The sequence below is a fragment of the Dama dama genome, chromosome 1 (genome assembly GCF_033118175.1).
Source record: "Dama dama isolate Ldn47 chromosome 1, ASM3311817v1, whole genome shotgun sequence".
Taxonomy (NCBI): domain Eukaryota; kingdom Metazoa; phylum Chordata; class Mammalia; order Artiodactyla; family Cervidae; genus Dama; species Dama dama.
In genome coordinates this window covers 34,207,838-34,226,027 of record NC_083681.1, presented here as the reverse complement: position 1 = coordinate 34,226,027, position 18,190 = coordinate 34,207,838, and the positions used below count along the sequence as shown (strand labels likewise).

The 18,190-nt window shown below is 40.7% G+C and overlaps 1 protein-coding gene across 3 annotated transcripts in view; it reads right to left on the bottom strand.

Moving 5' to 3' along the window:
• Positions 1–3,404: 3,404 nt before the first annotated feature.
• JHY (junctional cadherin complex regulator) overlaps positions 3,405–18,190 on the bottom strand; it is a 73,305-nt gene continuing 58,519 nt past the window's right edge. For 2 of the 3 annotated variants that reach the window (XM_061130500.1, XM_061130588.1), the window contains 3 exons: positions 6,648–6,728; positions 5,746–5,874; positions 3,405–3,602 (listed from right to left, as the gene is read on the bottom strand). In XM_061130500.1, the coding sequence (XP_060986483.1) occupies positions 3,405–3,602; positions 5,746–5,874; positions 6,648–6,728 (408 nt within the window). The remainder of the gene's footprint in view (positions 3,603–5,745; positions 5,875–6,647; positions 6,729–18,190) is intronic. The other variant, XM_061130621.1, reaches the window with a different exon arrangement.

Below are 18,190 nucleotides of genomic sequence, written 5' to 3'. Positions count from 1 at the left end.
TACATTATTTAAAGGTCCTTTATTTATACCAGCTCATAGAGATTAGGCAGATTAGGCACTATGTCTTTCAATGGCTTATCTAACATCTGGTCAAATCCAGAGCCTCCATCATTTTATCACTCAGGTTTATAGTTTCGTGCCCTCTGATAGGCAGGTTCTTTTTATTTCCTAAATATCTGAAACAGAAATACTATAAAAATTGATTACTGATCCACTTGGGTCTATAGAAGATCAATGTTATTGTACAGTTTTCTTGAAAGGAGGCGTCAATAAGTGTTTGTCTTTCACTGTTCTTGCAGAATCTCTGTCCTGTCCTAGTGTCATGACATTTTGCTTAGACATTAGAGACATTCTGCTGGATCTTATGGTTGTGGATTGACTTGGGGTCAGATGAAGCCTACTTTGAACTATTCTTTGATTTCAACCCCCAAACTTTCAGCAAATATGTTCTTTTTTTTTTTTTTTTTAAGCTAAAGTCATTTTAGATGCTACCTGTCACTTTCAGTATTTGGGTACAAAGAACTTTTTAAAAAAGCATCCCATTTTAAAAAAGTTATTTTTGGCTGTGCTGGGGCTTTTGTTGCTGTGCAGGCTTTTGTCTAGTTGCAGAGAGTGGGGGCTACTCTCTAGTTGTGGTGTGTGAGCTTCTCATTGCAGTGGCTTCTCTTCTTGGGGAGCATGGGCTTTAGACACGCGGGCTTCAGTAGTTGGGGCACACAGGCTCTAGAGCACAGGCTCAATAGTTGTTGCTTATTTGCACAGGCTTAATTACTCCGGGGTATGTGAGATCTTCCTGAAATTGTTTCTCCTGCATTGGCAGGTGGATTCTTTATCACTGTGCCACCAGGGAAGCCCCTGTGTACAAAGAATTTTAATTGTGCTAGAATCATACTTATTGGATGGTGAAGCCTTGCCTTGGATGTAGTCTCTGGGAAATGTTTGATATCTACTGATTCACCAAACCTGCTTCAGTGGAGTGTGGGTTCTAAATGGCATTGATATGTGTGAACGTGCCTGAAGGATTTAATGTTTAGGCTGACAGAAATGGTTAGGGAGGGTTTTTAAATGTTCTGGAAAAAAACACTGTAATAGCATCTCATTTATTGGTCAACATTTGAGTTGTGTTGTAGATGTCTCTTACAACTTTATCAGTGAAGTAATGAAGTTGCCAGATTGTGCATGCTAAAAATGCAAGATAGGTAATAATGCATATTTCTAAAAATGGAACTTAATGGTGGAAGTTCACGTCCCAAATTGAAATATATAGCCAATTCCTCTTTGCTCACACAGAGAAGCAAGAAATCTCTCTTACCACAATCAGTCAATCTAACAGCACTGTTCAAAGACTGGAGTTTAGACCTTCCTGCTCTCCCACTGTAGGACTGAAGGGATTCAGAGTCACACCCTTTCTTGATCATCATTGCCTCTTCTGAAAAATTGACACTTGAACAAGATAAACCCCTTCCAAGCTCTAAATTCCTTTAAGATAATTTAATAGAGACGGAACATTTAAATAACTTACCCTGTCCCTTTACATATGGAAATATGGAAATGTCTTTATATGCATTATTCCCTTTATCTTCCAGAGCAAATTTAAATTTAAGGCCATTTAGGGGAAAAAAATCATTCTAGCTCATGTTTTTAGAAAAATCTTTGAACATGTAACCTAAAGGGTCCACTTCTTTTATAAATACATTTTAGGAGCAGCTTGGGCTATGATTTTCCTGAACTAACTCCTCATATATGCTCTGATTTCCTCAATACTACTGAACCAGGATGCTCCAACTTACTGTTCATCTTCAGATACTTGTTATCTTTCCAGACCTTCAATTCTGTTTCCAGTAGGAAATTAAATTTTGTACAGGCAGCCTTTCTACCATGTTGTGGTATATGTAGATGTATACAACATAGGAATAAATCTCCAAAGCTAGTCCTTATGCCACCTGTAGAGAGAAACAGATTTGCCTGGAGAATTCCATGGACAGAGGAGTTTGGTGGGCTATAGCCCATGGGGTTGCAGAGACAGACACGACTGAGTGATTAACACTATACTATACTGTTGTTAAATGTGTCCATTTCTGGATATAGCCATCTAAGAATGCAATGCCCATCTAGTACAAGCAACTCAGAAAAATTAAATCCTCCAGTAAATTAAGACCTGTGAATTTTACAGTGTGTATGCTGAAGAATTGATGCTTTTGAACTGTGGTGTTGGAGAAAACTCTTCAGAGTCCCTTGGACTGCAAGGAGATCCAACCAGTCCATCCTAAAGGAGATCAGTCCTGAGTGTTCATTGGAAGGACTGATGCTGAAGCTGAAACTCCAATACTTTGGCCACCTGATGCAAAGAGTTGACTCATTGGAAGAGACCCTGATGCTGGGAGGGATTAGGGGCAGGAGGAGAAGAGGACGACAGAGGATGAGATGGTTGGATGGCATCACCGACTCGATGGACATGAGTTTGAGTAAACTCTGGGAGTTGGTGATGGACAGGGAGGGCTGGCGTGTTGCAATTCATGGGGTCTCAAAGAGTCGGACACAACTGAGTGACTGAACTGAACTGAGTTTCAAAAGATTTTTTGAAAAGTAAAAAAATATTTATTAATATTGACATTCACTAGTACACAGTGGGATGTTTTTGTCTTAGCCAGTGTTTTTGTGTGAAAGCACACACCTGAGGATATTTTAAGATATTTGTGATGGCAAGATGGTCAGCACATTTATAGACTTGAGAAAGTAGCTTTGGGAAAGTAGGCCTCAGAGTTGCCTAACTTGAGCGTTCCTGGACTTGGTAGATTTCTGGTTAATGTCTTGATGCTGTGTTAGAACAGCATTGAGATTGATTTTACTTGAGTGAGCACATCTGAAGCACTTTCATTTAAAAGATTTTATCCTTTAAAATATTGAGAGATGTTAGAAATGTTTTGGAAATGACATCTCAAAATTAACTGTGTATAGTACCATTTGAGTTCTTTTCAGTAGAAACCGAAGTGTTCATACTTTTTTTTTTCCTTATCAGAAAAATGAGAAATAAACCCAACTAGATAGATTTATTTCTGGGTAACTTCAAGAGTTTCATTATGCTGAGAAAGGGTAGCCATCATTTTAGAAATTAGAAGAGCTGATAGAAAACTAGAAGGTTTTATTCCCTAGTTCTTATTCAGCCCCAGTTTTAACTGATTTTGAAAATAAATAATTAAAATAGTTTTTCTTCCTGGAAAGTAAAATATGGCACCATCTTGTAATTAGGGGTCCATATTTTAAATCCTGTACAAAGCAAACATGGAATGTAGTTAGTTAGATGATGACACGAGGTCCTCACTTAATGCAGAGCAGTTAAAGTTGGAATTTCTCTCCTCCATGTCCATTCCCCGAGTGTCTCTGGTCTCCAGCACATATGTTGTCTATACAATGTGAAGGACTTTAAAAGCAGCCACGGCCTGTTTTTCTCTTTCGTGTCTGTTCTGCAGCACTTCCAGCAGTGAGATTTCAGGTAAGGTGCCTTCTTTTCCAGCATGGGTTGGATTTTTCTTTTCTTTTGAGGCTTGATCACTCAGATTTGAAGATTTGGGTTTGGGGATGGTCTTAGCATATTCCAAAGCCTAAAAGCATATAAAAGTTTATTTGAGATGGGAAGGGAGCCCTGGATTCCTTAAATCTAGTCTTAGAAAAGGTTTATTGATAATATAAATGGAGACTATTGCTACAGGTAATGTACTAAGACATGGAGACCAAATGGAAAATACAAATAATGCAATGTAACACACAGTTTAAATAAAATTAGCCATGTAACAAAATAATGTGGAAAAAAAAGAATTGAAGACTGATACATACAGTTGTGCCTTTGGATGTTTTCTTTATAAAACTGAGCTTTATTAAAGTGCTTGAAAATAGATTTCTTATGTGTTTGATCTATTTAGCTTCTGGCAGTCTTATTAAAACCAAACCTCTATTAAGGAGATATTAACAGACCTTTCCATCCAAAGAGGACTTGTTACAGCTTGAGACCAAAGACATCACTGTAGTTGAGATAAAATTGAGCCTCCATTATTACACCAACTATTCTTCTTTCTGGCTCTCAGACCTCTAGCAAGTATTCTTTAGAGGTTGAAAATTATTTTTTCTTTTTTTTCTTTTGTATACCTATAGAAACCTGGATACTGAAAAAAGGCAGTCTTTTATTCAGGGCTGTCAGTTCTGAAAGGCATTACAATAAAAATGAGCTCACTAAATATGATTTCTAAATCTGCCTTTATATGTTTTAACACTTTTTTAAAATAAAAAAATTGAAGTATAGTTAATTTACAATGTTATTTTAGTTTCAGGTATACAGCTAAGTGATTGTTATATATATATATACACACACACACTTTTTCAGATTCTTCTCCATTATGGGTTATTACAAGATACTGAATATAGTTCCCTGTGCTATACAGTAGCTCCTTGTTGTTTATTTTATATGTAGAAGTGTGTATATGTTAATCCCAAACTCCTAATTTATCTCACCTCTCTAGTTTTACATTTTAGTAAGTTTCCTGAGAGCTGAAATGGGGATAGATGCAATATATATAAGTTCTGGAAGGGGAAAAATTTCCAAAACAGAAAAACTCCAGACTTCTCCCTGTGTGTAGGTGACTTCTGTTGGAATTTCTAATTATAGACTTGCTGCCTTGAATTTTTTCATGAAAAAATAATGGTTTGGAGAAAAAAGAAAAAGTGGCACCATGGAAACTCAATCAAGAGGACTGAGGTCTTCAAGGTCTGAGGAAGAAAGTCAATAGATAGAAAATATGAGAGTCTGTGAAAGAGAACATGAAGTACAAATACCTAAAAGCACCAAAGGGTCACTTGTCCCTCATGCAAAGGGTCCCACGTCCTTGCTGGGACTGAGGCAGAGACTTGTACTGCAAGGCTTGGTGTCCCCATAGAACATATTTCATTCACATCACAACTTAGAGTTGGATGACTTCTGAGAGGGAGAACATTCTGTATTTTATGAAATCATTTTTCTTGGGTTGTTGTTGTTCAGTCGCTCAGTTGTGTCTGACTCTTTGCGACCCCATGGACTGCAGCACATCAGGCTTCCCTGTCCTTCACCATCTCCCAGAGTTTGCGCAAACTCATGTTCATTGAGTCAGTGATGCCATCCAACCATCTCATCCTCTGTCGCCTCCTTCTCCTGCCCTCAATCTTTGCCAGCATCAAGGTCTTTTCCAATGAGTCAACTCTTTACATCAAGTGACCAAAGTATTTTCTTAGGTAGAGGAACCTATACCTATTGTACCATTGCTTAGGAAAAATGTAGGGAATGAACTTGAAACAATGAAGGACTTTCCTCTGACACCGGCACCCAGAGATGGTAAGAACATGCTAATTTCTTAAAACTTGTTTAGTGGTAGAGAAGGAAATTGATGGTTAATCAGGATTACTAGTTTCTTTTAGAAAGAAAACCACCTAAGCATTCAATTTTTGTGTGACAAACTTGAAATACTAGGAGGAAAACACATGGAGGACAAAAATAATAGTGACCCTCAGGGGAAAAAAAGACTCTAACCTTCCAGCAGCATATGTGGGTATATCACTTTTACATCAATATCTGTGAATGACAGGGTGCTGCAGGAATGGTAGTAGCTAAAACATCCTCTGTGTTCAAAAGATGTGGGGAATTTAAGTCATGAGGTCACAAAGATTTCCTTTTAATTCTAATTGAAAAGAGAACTAACTGCCTTGGTGAGAGTTTCTTACCTTCTGCCGAGGGACAGCAGGTTTATTTTCAGTTATTGCTGTTTGTGGCTTTGAGGGGATGGATAGTGCCTTCATGTTGTATTCCTTCACTTGTTTAGCATATTCCTTTTGCTGTATTAATTTCTGCATCTGTTCAGAGAAGCACAGGGAGGGTGACTCACAGGTCCTGCTAGATCACTCTGTTCTCTCTTTCAAGTGACACTAATTTTAGTGAGCTGGGCATACAGTATCATTAGCACAGGGGAAATGGGATTATCATGTGTGACAGCAGTGAAATGGTTAAATTAATGTTTCTCCTAGAAATCATTCTCTCTCAAGGGGGCACTAATACACCCAGTGTTCCTTTAACAGGGGCTAAATCACATTCAGCCTCTGCTTTGTTGCGTTTACCCAATTTATTTTCATTTTTGCTTCCAACTTTGAACTCTACTCTCTTTTTATGCCTTGAGTGCAACTGCAGTTAAAACACATTAAATGAAGATCTCCTTTCACTAGAGGAAAGAGAATAAAGTGGATGCACTTTTCATGGGCTGGGAAACTCTTACCCTGAGTGTCTTCTCTGTAGCCACTCTTCAGTATTCTAAAGATAACTCTATTGGAAAAGACCAACAACCACATAACACAGACATCTCTTTTCATGGGCATGTGCCCCACTTCTCTGTTTGGGCCTTCAAAACTAACTTAAAAGGTGGATACATAAAACAACACTGGCTGAGTAATTTTATTTCATGGTAGAAGGAGTGCCCGGGGCTTTTTATTAATACCAGTGCTATTTCAGAGGGGTCTCTATTCAGAGGGAGATGTTTGAATTAGAACTTGGTTCCTGGGGGTCTCTATACAGTTCTGCTGGAAGACAAAGGGCAGATCTGAGCCTGGAAATGCTGTAGGTACCTCCCACTCACTTTGTCTCTGATGGACTCAAGGTCAGGTCCGAGGCCTCCAAGTTTCACGTCTCTGTTCTGATAACCTTTCAGCTTGGAGCTCTTGAAAATACAAAGAGAGAGTTTCCTTTAGAGACTTGTATGTTCCACCCCCTCCCCGCCCCTTCCAAGTTGTCATAGCCACATGAGAAAGGGGAGAAGCGAAATGAAGAATGGTGGCCTGAGTGGACCTTGGGGGAGTGGGTGTGTCCTGACAGTTCTTCCATTTTAATGGTCGTCATTGATAACAGTGTCCTTGGTAATTTGTAGCTGGTGGGCTGACATGTGTGGACTTTTCCACTTCTGCAATAAAAAAACACTGAAATTCTCAAAATTATAAATAAAAAATTTCAAGTGAGTAAAGTGCTGCTTTGTTATTAACTTTTTAAACTTTTTTTTCCTATATTTTTAGTTTAAGTATTTAAAAACTTTTTTACAATGTTGTGTTGGTTTCTGCCATACAACAATGCAAATCAACTCTAATTATACATGCATTCCTTCCCTCCCTAGCCTTCCTCCTCTCCCCCCATCCCATCCCTCCAGGTCATCACAGAGCACCAGACTGGGCTTCCTGTGCCACACAGCAACTTCTCACCAGCTCTCCATCTTATACCTGATAGTATATATATGTTGATGCCACTCTCTCCCTCCCCCACTGTGTCCACAAGTCCATTCTCTACATCTGTGTCTCCATTCCTTCCCTGAAAATAGGTTCATCAACATAATTTTTCTAGATTCCATATATATGTGTCAATATACTGTATTTGTTTTTCTCCTTCTGACTTCACTCTGTATAACAGGCTCTAGGTTCATCCACCTCACTAGAACTGGCTCAAATTCATTCTTTTTTATGGCTGAGTAATATTCCACTGTGTATGTGTATCACATCTTCTTTATCTACTCATCTGTCAATGGACATTCATTGCTTCTATTTCCTGGCTATTGTAAACAGTGCTGCTTTGAACATTGAGGTACATGTGTCTTTTTTGATTATGGTTTCCTCAGGGTACCTGATCAGTAGTGGGGTTGCGGGGTCATATGGTAGATTTGTTATTAATATTTTTAACATGACGGACACATTCCTACTTTGCTGCTACTATGACAAGTATGTCTAGTTTTGTTCCATTCACTGCACCGAATGATCTCCCTGGAACAGGTGATCTATCAATAAATGACTTGGGTAAGCACACTGCTTCAAAGGGAGAGTGCCCTGTCTGATATTAAGATTCAAAAGAAAGGAAACATGTAAAGCTTAAGAGTCTAAGGAAGACCCACTGAGAAATTCATTGTATTCACTGTGATTCTGGATATGTTGAAGGGTACAGGTAATTTTATATGATAACTATTAACATTTGCATATTTAAAGGGACAATACAAAATAAGGTCATTTAATTATTAAATTATGACACTTGAGCACAGTAATAGGCAGGAAAAATGCTAAGGCACTCCTGACTGTAGGATAGATTGAGATTTTCCCCAAATTCCTGCTTTTGACAGGAAATCTAACTTGTTATTTGCAGTAGATGCCCTTTTGGAAAACCAGGTCCTTTAATTTGAATTCCTTTGTTTGTCTTCCTTGGGAAGGGTGCATGCATGCTAAGTCACTTCAGTCCTGTCCAACTCTTTGAAACTATATGGACTGTAGCCCCTCAGGCTCCTCTGTCCTTGGGACTCTCCAGGCAAGAATACTGGAGTGGGTCGCCTTGCCCTCCTCCAGGGGATCATCCTGAGCCAGGGATTGAGCCCACGTGTCTCAACATCTCCTGCACTGGCTGTCAGGTTCTTTACCACTAGTGCTACCTGGGAAGGGTAGGAAGGACAATACCAAAGAGATGGTTTGGGTGACAGTAATGATCTTAGGGCACATCGAAATTGGTGCTTAGAATAAACAGCCATACCGTGGAGATGGCAGTTCTGAACTGTACATGGTACCACCTGTTTAAATGCTAATGACAGGGCATTTTTCTAAATGTTGAAAGTTCCTGTTAATTATTGAAAAGTGAAAGTAGTTTAGTCAAGTTCGACTCTTTGTGACCCCATGGATTATACGGTCCATGGAATTTTCCAGGCCAGAATACTGGAGTGGGTAGCCTTTCCCTTCTTCAGGGGATCTTTCCAACCCAGGGATTGAACCCAGGTCTCCCACATTTACCACAAGGGAAGCCCAAGAATACTGGAGTGGGTATATACACTATATCTAATGTGTTCTTTCCTAAGAGAGAATTTGGCAGAGATAGTCAAGAGACTTTAAAAATGGAACATTTCATCATATAGTTACTGCATATAATTCTCAAATCTTAACAGTGAATTTACATATACACATGGATCAACTGTTACTACTCACAGGGACTATTGACTGACTACTTGGAGGTCAGATCACTTAGCTTATCCATTGGTGTTTTTCAGGCTTAGAGCCAAATTCTCTTTTTCCCAAATCCCAGCACTGAGCTCTGGCTTTTGAGATATGAGCTAGAGGGTGCATCTTGGAAAACTTTTATTCAGACTGCCACAGCCCCTCCCCCTTTCCCTTTTTCTTGTCTTGAATGTGGATGTAATTTCTGGAGCTAGCAGCAGTCTTGAGGCCAGGAAAGAAAAAAGAACAAGAGAATCATAAATACTGGTTCTGATGTTTTGAGCTCTGGAACCACCAGTGCAACTACCTACTTGTGAATTAAGTATATATAAGAAGAATGAACTCAAAGAATTTTTCAAGTTGTTGTAAACAGCAATTCTGTGACTTGTAGCTGAAGACAATATTTCTATGGTCCTACAGAATTTTTATAGTATACCTTGGGGCTTCAAAGGGCCAAAGTCACGTGCCATTTAGGCAACAGTTCTACGGTGCAAGGATGAAAGTTCTGTAAATAGTATTTGCCTTATTAGAATGTTAATATAACATTATACTATATAATGACATTTATAGTCAACACTCAGTGCATCTAATCCTAAAAGATCAAAGAAGAGCCTTTCTTAAAGAAGGCTTTATTGTTGTTCAGTTGCTCAGTTGTGTCCGACTCGTTGTGACCCCATGAATCGCAGCACGCCAGCCCTCCCTGTCCATCACCAATTCCCAGAGTTTACTCAAACTCATGTCCATCGAGTCGGTGATGCCATCCAGCCATCTCATCCTCTGTCGTCCCCTTATCTTCCTGCCCCCAATCCCTCCCAGCATCAGGGTCTTTTCCAGTGAGTCAGCTCTTCACATGAGGTGGCCAAAGTACTGGAGTTTCAGCTTCAGCATCAGTCCTTCCAATGAACACCTAGGACTGATCTCCTTTAGGATGGACTGGTTGGATCTCCTTGCAGTCCAAGGGACTCTCAAGAGTCTTCTCCAACACCACCACAGTTCAAAAGCATCAATTTTTCAGCGCTTAGCTTTCTTCACAGTCCAACTCTCACATCCATACATGACTACTGGAAAAACCATAGCCTTGATTACATGGACCTTTGTTGGCAAAGTAATGTCTCTGCTTTTTAATATGCTATCTAGGTTGGTCATAACTTTCCTTCCAAGGAGTAAGCATCTTTTAATTTCATGACTGCAGTCACCATCTGCAGTGATTTTGGAGCCCCCCAAAATAAAGTCTGCCACTGTTTCCACTGTTTCCCCATCTATTTGCCATGAAGTGATGGGACCAGATGCCATGATCTTAGTTTTCTGAATGTTGAGCTTTAAGCCAACTTTTTCACTCTCCTCTTCCACTTTCATCAAGAGGCTTTTTAGTTCCTCTTCACTTTCTGCCATAAGCATGATGTCATCTGCATATCTGAGGTTATTGATATTTCTCCTGGCAATCTTGATTCCAGCTTGTGCTTCTTCCAGCCCAGCGTTTCTCATGCTGTACTCTGCATATAAGTTAAATAAGCAGGGTGACAATATACAGCCTTGACGTACTCCTTTCTCGATTTGGAACCAGTCTGTTGTTCCATGTCCAATTCTAACTGTTGCTTCCTGACCTGCATATAGGTTTCTCAAGAGGCAGGTCAGGTGGTCTGGTATTCCCATCTCTTTCAGAATTTTCCACAGTTTATTGTGATCCACACAGTCAAAGGCTCATGTCTACTGAATCTGTGATGCCGTCCAACCATCTCATCCTCTGTTGCCCCCTTCTCCTTCTGCCCTCAGTCTTTCCCAGCATCAGGGTCAAAGAAGGCTTTGGACTAAAATGACTAGAACATTAAGTATATAGAAGAAACAGTGTTCATTGAAGCCATTTAAAAATCATAAATCTTCTTTAAGAGAATGGAGTCATCACCCAGAAAAACCACTACAGCTGCTTCCTGCCTTTTAGATGTGTCTGCTCCTACTTTTCTAAAATTTTCCCTATGCTACAAATTATTTTGTTATTTTTCACTGAGGTTAGCATGACACTGTATTTCCCTGCCACTAGATATTTTCTGTGTATAACATGCTATTGTCTTGTTGTAGTTGGATTATTTAGTGCTTCCTCTAAATATTGAACATTTAAGATGTCCTAGGGATGAGCATGGGCTTCCCTTGTGACTCAGCTGGTAAAAATCTGCCTGCGATGTGGGAGACCTGGGTTTGATCCCTGGGTTGGGAAGATCCCCTAGAGGAGAGAAAGGCTACCCACTGCAGTATTCTGGCCTGGAGAATTCCATGGACTGTATAGATCATTATGGAACCCCATATGGGGTCCCCTATTCAGTGCTGACCACCCCCCATGCACACACACAGCAGCTGCTCCTCCAACCACACCTCTCCTCCTGATCCCCCACCCACAGCCCTTGACCCTGGCCAGCCGCCACCAAATGGGCTCCTGAGACCCTCCCCCTGGCAAAAGGCTGCCTGTGTGCAGCTCATTCCACTGGGGGTGGAGACTAGGAGGGTGTATGCTAGACTTTGGACTGGCAAATAGAGGCCTGGGGAGGGGGGTCAGTGTGTCTCAGTTTTCTCCCCAACGACAACGGAATTTTTATAATATCTGAAAACTGAGGGGACTTCCCTGATGGCTCAGACAGTAAGAGTCCACCTGCAATGCAGGAAACGTGGGTTCGATCCCTGGGTTGGGAAGATCCCCTGGAGAAGGAAATGGCAACCCACTTCAGTGCTCTTGCCTGGAGAATCCCTTGGACAGAGGAGCCTGGTGGGCTACAGTCCATGGGGTCACAGTCGGACATGACCAAGCGACTGACACAAACATGCATGCATGCACACACGCAGGGATGAGCACTGTTTGTGAGCCACTCATTATTTCTCCTCATCTCACTTCTCAATTATTTCTTCACGTCTCTAAAGGGAACTGAGATCATTGAAACAGAATCATGAACGTATTCAGGGCCATTCATGAACACTTCCATTAAGGAGGCAGAAGAATGCTTCTTTTGTGCAGACCTTGATGACACTGAATATTATCACATTTTAAAACCTCTGCTGATTTTTAATAGGTGAATGAGCTCAGATATCCTATTCTTGGCAACTGCGAATTTGTTCTTTACCTGGCCTATGCCACCTGTGCCATTGTTTTCAGCATAATCACTAAGTTACTATCTATTTGCCAAAGTAAACCAAAGATGAAAAAGGAGGGAACCCACTCATGTCCAAGTCACAAATCCGATTTGTCCAAAACTGAGAGAAAGAAATGATTAGTGCCCAGAAATCACATCCTTAGTCTGAAGCAGCTTAGGCTTAATCATCCCACCGACTCACAAAAGACAGATTGTGAAGCATGAGTAATTGCTTATTGCTGCCCCGTCTAAGTTCTTACTATCACCTGGACTAGACGTCATGGCGGTCACAGGAAGACAGAACCAAGGGTCCAGTACTGCAGACTGACACGAAAGACAGTGTTGACCGAAAGGGGCATCTCCAAACACCATTGACCCCTTGACAGGCTGAGCTGCTGCCAGCGAAAATAAGAAGGAATGTTTCTCAAGGGAGCGCCAGGGCTCCTGACAGAGTTTGTTCTGGGTGACCGGCAATGAAAAATCCTGGATTCACTTGTTAGCCTCAAGTAATCTTGATTGGTTCTCAGTGCTGCAATTTTGTTTGATCCCTTTCCATCAAAAATCTTTTTAACAGCTTTATTGAGATAAAATTCACACACCACCACATTCACCCATTTGAAGTTGTACAAGTCAGTGGTTTTTAGTATAGCTATCAAGCTGTGCAAGAGTCACCACAATCCAATTTTAAAACATTTTCATTATCCTAAAAAGAGACCCCATACCCATTAGCAGTCACTCCCCTCTCCTTTCTCCCTCTAGCCCTAGGCAACCACTAATCTACTTTCTGTCTCTTCAAAAGGCTGTCATAGGCAAATAATCCCTAGAATTTACTTTGATTTACCTCTCTTTGGCTGTTACAAGACCAAAAGGTCATGACAGTGTGATGCCCTCAAATTTTTTTAAAATTACATCAACAATAATAGTCTCATTAGGTCTCCAAACATGAGGAAAATAAAGGCACGTTTTCAACAGATCTCCAGTGGGGTTCACTGCTAGTCTTTGCATGAGATGCCCATGGGCTGACATTAGCCAACTCTGGCTCTAGCTGATGACTGACCCGGCCAGACCTGCCCCTCGGAACTGGTGTCCATGGGTCATGACTTTAGCAGAGTTTGGCACAGGATTTCCTGATGGAAGGTTTCTGCCAGCCGTCCATCACGCTTCTCAAGCTAGATGAGGGACTTTTACTGTAAACTTGGGGCACAAGGTGCCTGAACTGAAAATGACATCAACTGTCCCCGGGAGGACTTGTGTCAACTTTTGAGAGGTCATGCCCCGATGTGGGGGGGACACTGCAGGACTTTCCCCCAGAACATTCCTCAGATGTGTAAGGGTGAGAGAGTTACTTAATGATGGGATAGAAAACAATGTCTCCAATACTGGGGAACAGCAAGGGAAGGAAATTTGCTCTGTGGTTACTAAACTTAATCCAAATAAACCTCTTCTTAGAAGCAGTCGAGCAGCAATACCCAGATTGTCTGTGACAACAAACACACGAGTTAATTACTGTGGCTCAGCTCTGCACAGCTGTCAGAGAATTCCTTAAGCAGTTATTCTCTGTGGGTCACAGTGGATATTTTTATACTGTTTGTCATCCCTTGTGCTGGGTTAATCTCTCACTGCCTGATGTCTGGATTCAGTGGCATGGACAATGCTGAGTATTCATAAATCAGTCACAATACAACTGCCAGGAGAAGAGGGATGGTGCTCAGGCCTATTATCTTGACAAATCCTCAGATTTTTACTGTGATTCAAGTCAATTCCCTTGGAGACCAAGAGATTTACTTTGACTGGGAAATGGGCCTGATCTGGGTAATGAGTCCCTGTGTCTGAGGCCCCGGCTACCTGCTGTCCTATACAAATAGTTTGGTTCTCAATCATTGTAGCTTCTGGAATGGCTCCCCAGACAAAGAGTGCTTCTTTGTCTTTGTCGGATATAGGCTGAAGGTCTTGGATGGAGAAAATGGGTACAAGTGGATTGTAACATCCCCGAGAAAGAGGAGGAGGGGAAGGATTTCCCAAGTTTAAAGAGGGCTTGGGAAGCAGTAAGTGGAAGTTCTCTTTCTTCCTCTTCCCTTTCTTCCAGATCTTAGATGTCTGGTGATACCCACCATCACCTGGGTCTATCCTCTACCCTCCCAGGTAAAATGCAAATTCAGACTACAGGAGGAGAAGGAAGGGAAGGGAAATGAACATCTAGTTGGCATCTATTCATCACTAGGTACTAAGCTAAGATTTTGGGGTTTCCCTGGTGGCTCAATGGTAAAGAATCCATCTGAAAGTGCAGGAGATGCAGGAGACAGGGGTTTGATCCCTGGGTCAGGAAGATCCCCTGGAGGAGGAAATGGCAACCCACTCCAGTATTCTTGCCTGGAGAATCCCATGGACAGAGGAGCCTGGCAGGCTACAGTCCATGGGGTTGCAAAGAGTCGAACATGACTTAGTGACTAAAAAAACAACAACAATCTAAGGTTTTAATACAGTATTTCATTTAACTGTCAAATGAAATCTACCAAAAGAACAACTCTAATTGTGCAAATGGGGAACTAAGGGCTCAGGTGAATTAATAACTTGCCAAGTTATGCAGAGATTAGGTGATGGAAATTTAGAAATGGCCAAGTGTGTGACTTCCACTGATCCCTGCTCACTAGAAATTGAGCTGAAAGCTTGCATTTTCCACGATAATACACAGTTGGTAGGAACCCTAACCCAGAAGATTCTCATCTGAAGTGGTGTGTTTGAGCTCTTTCTTAGGCCCTGATAACTCATAAGTTCTAGAGGGACAGGACATCCTCATCTTGAGAATGTGTTGGTTCCTAAGCTCTGAATATATTTCCCCATAGAAGTAATAATACGCATAGTGTCTGGCTTCCTAGTCCAGTGTACAAACCCTATTCTGTTTATGAAGTACTTGAAAACGACTAATTGTACCTCAGAACCTAACTGTAATGTAACCTAAGCATATAATGATGTTTTGGTGGAAAAATAAGTTACTTATGATCCCAGGAACACATTTCTTCATAATACAGTAAAACTGGGGACTATCCCAGCTCCAAACAACTAGTAGTGGTCTCCATGGCCTGGGCAAGAATTAGGACAGAGGATGTGAGGGAGGGTCAGACAAGGAGCTCAAGGAGCCCTTGGGTGGGGGTGTGGGAAGGGGTGGTGGTAAGGACCCCAGGTTGTGAGTGAGTTGAAGACCTTGGGTTGTGTGGGCTCTTGGGTGGGGGCTGTGGCAGTGGGCTGAGGTGTTCCATGTTCATCAACCTCTGAGGTCCTCTCTCAGGAGGACACAGCAAGCTGGTACTCGTTTCCTTCTCTGTAATATAGAACTGTCGTTCTAGTCCACTTATACTTGTTCTCTTTAAGGCCACCCTTTCCTTTCTTTCCGAGGCTCCCACATGAGCTTTTAGCTCATGACCCCCTATTCCTGGTGTGCTCTGCATCTACCTGCTCTGCACTACATAGCCAGAACAGTCTTCCTAAAAAGACTAAGCTGAATATAGTAAAGTTGCAGGATATAAAATTAACATGCCAAAATCCCTTGCATTCCTATACACTAACAATGAGAAAACAGAAAGAGAAATTAAGGAAATAGTTCCATTTACCATTGCAACGAAAAGAATAAAATACTTAGGAATAAAGCTACCTAAAGAAACAAAAGATCTATATATAGAAAACTATGAAACACTGATGAAAGAAATCAAAGATGACACAAATAGATAGAGAAATATATCATGTTCATGGATTGGAAGAATCAATGTAGTGGAAATGAGTATACTATCCAAAGCAATCTATAGATTTAATGCAATCCCTATCAAGCTACCAATGGTATTTTTTAGAGAACTAGAACAAATAATTTCACAATTTCCATGGAAATACAAAAACCCTGAATGGCCAAAACAATCTTGAGAAAGAAGAATGGAACTGGAGGAATCAACCTGCATGATTTCAGGCTATACTACAAAGCTACAGTAATCAAGACAGTATGGTACTGGCACAAAGACAGAAATATAAATCAATGGAACAGAATAGAAAACCCAGAGATAAATCCATGCACCTATAGACCCCTTATCTTGGACAGAGGAGGCAAGAATATATAATGGAGAAAAGACAATCTCTTTAACAAGTGGTGCTGGGAAAACTGGTCAACCACTTGTAAAAAAAATGAAACTAGAACACCTTCTAACACCATACAAAAAACAAACTCAAAATGGATTAAAGATCTAAATCTAAGACCAGAAACTGTAAAACTCCTGGAGGAAAACATAGGCAAAACACTCTCTGATGTAAATCATACCAGGATCCTCTATGACCCTCCTCCCAGAGTAATGTAAATAAAAGCAAAAATAAACAAATGGGACCTAATTAAACTTAAAAGCTTTTGCACAACGAAGGAAACTCTAAGCAAGGTGAAAAGACAGCCCTCAGAATGGGAGAAAATAATAGCATATGAAGCAACTGACAAAGAATTAATCTCAGAAATATAGGAGCAACTCCTACAGCTCAATTCCAGAAAAATAAGCGACCCAATCAGAAAATGGGCCAAAAAACTAAACAGACATTTCTCCAAAGAAGACATAGAGATGGCTAACAAACATGAAAAGATGCTCAACATCACTCTTTATCAGAGAAATGCAAATTAAAACCACAATAAGGTACCATCTCACGCCGGTCAGAATGGCTGCTATCAAAAAGTCTACAAACAATAAATGCTAGAGAGGGTGCAGAGAAAAAGGAACCCTCTTACACTGTTGGTGGGAATGCAAAGTAGTACAGCCACTAGGGAGAACAGTGTGGAGATTCCTTAAAAAACTGGAAATAGAACTGCCATACGACCCAGCAATCCCACTCCTGGGCATACACACCAAGGAAACCAGAACTGAAAGAGATACATGTACCCCAATGTTCATCGCAGCACTGTTTACAATAGCCAGGACATGGAAGCAACCTAGATGCCCATTGGCAGACAAATGGATAAGAAAGCTGTGGTACATATACACAATGGAATATTACTCAGCTATTAAAAAGAATGCATTTGAATCAGTTTTAATGTGGTGGATGAAACTGGAGCCTATTATACAGAGTGAAGTCGGTCAGAAAGAAAAACACCAATACAGTATATTAACGCATATATATGGAATTTAGAAAGATGGTAACGATGACCCTATCTGTGAGACAGCAAAAGAGACACAGATGTAAAGAACAGACTTTTGGACTCTGTGGGAGAAGGCAAGGGTGGGATGATTTGAGAGAATAGCATTGAAAAATGTATATTATCATATGTGAAGTAGATTGCCAGTCCAGGTTTGATGCATGAGACAGGGTGCTCAGAGCTGGTGCACTGGGATGACCCTGAGGGATGGGGTGGGGAGGGAGATGGGAGTGGGTTCAGGATGGGGGACACATGTACAGCCATGGCTGATTCATGTGAATGTATGGCAAAAACGACCACAATACTGTAAAGTAATTAGCCTCCAATGAAAATAAACTAAAAAAAAAAAAATAAAAAGGAATGTTAGTAGGATCTAGCTCTCTACTACAGAGGCTAAGAATAAGGTTCTAAATTTGATGACTGCTAACCAGAAAACCACCTTCAGTTCTGTCATCACATGCTTTAGTGTTTCCATGTAAACTGCTGACTAAGGGGAAAGAAACATTTAAACCATTAACTATCTGTTAATCCATAAATCACCTGATGAACACATATACATTCTGGCCAAAAATGAGCAGGGGACTCACTGTAATTTCTTTGCAAGACCCTCATTTGATCAGTATGTGACTGAACTGACACTTAATTTTGTGTCTGTATCTTTTCACTTATCCACACACCAGAAAATAGACTAATGAGCAATAAAATGATCAAAAGCACAGTAAAACGGAAGAGAAATAAAGCCCTCAATTAACCACCCATGACTGAAATTCCTCATATTTAACTGTAAAGCATATTATCCCTGTTCCTGATATTGAATCTGATAAAGTATCTGAAGCAGGACTAGTAATAGAATAGTTACTCGGGAAATGTAACTGGTTAATAATAAATGGAGGATAGAAAA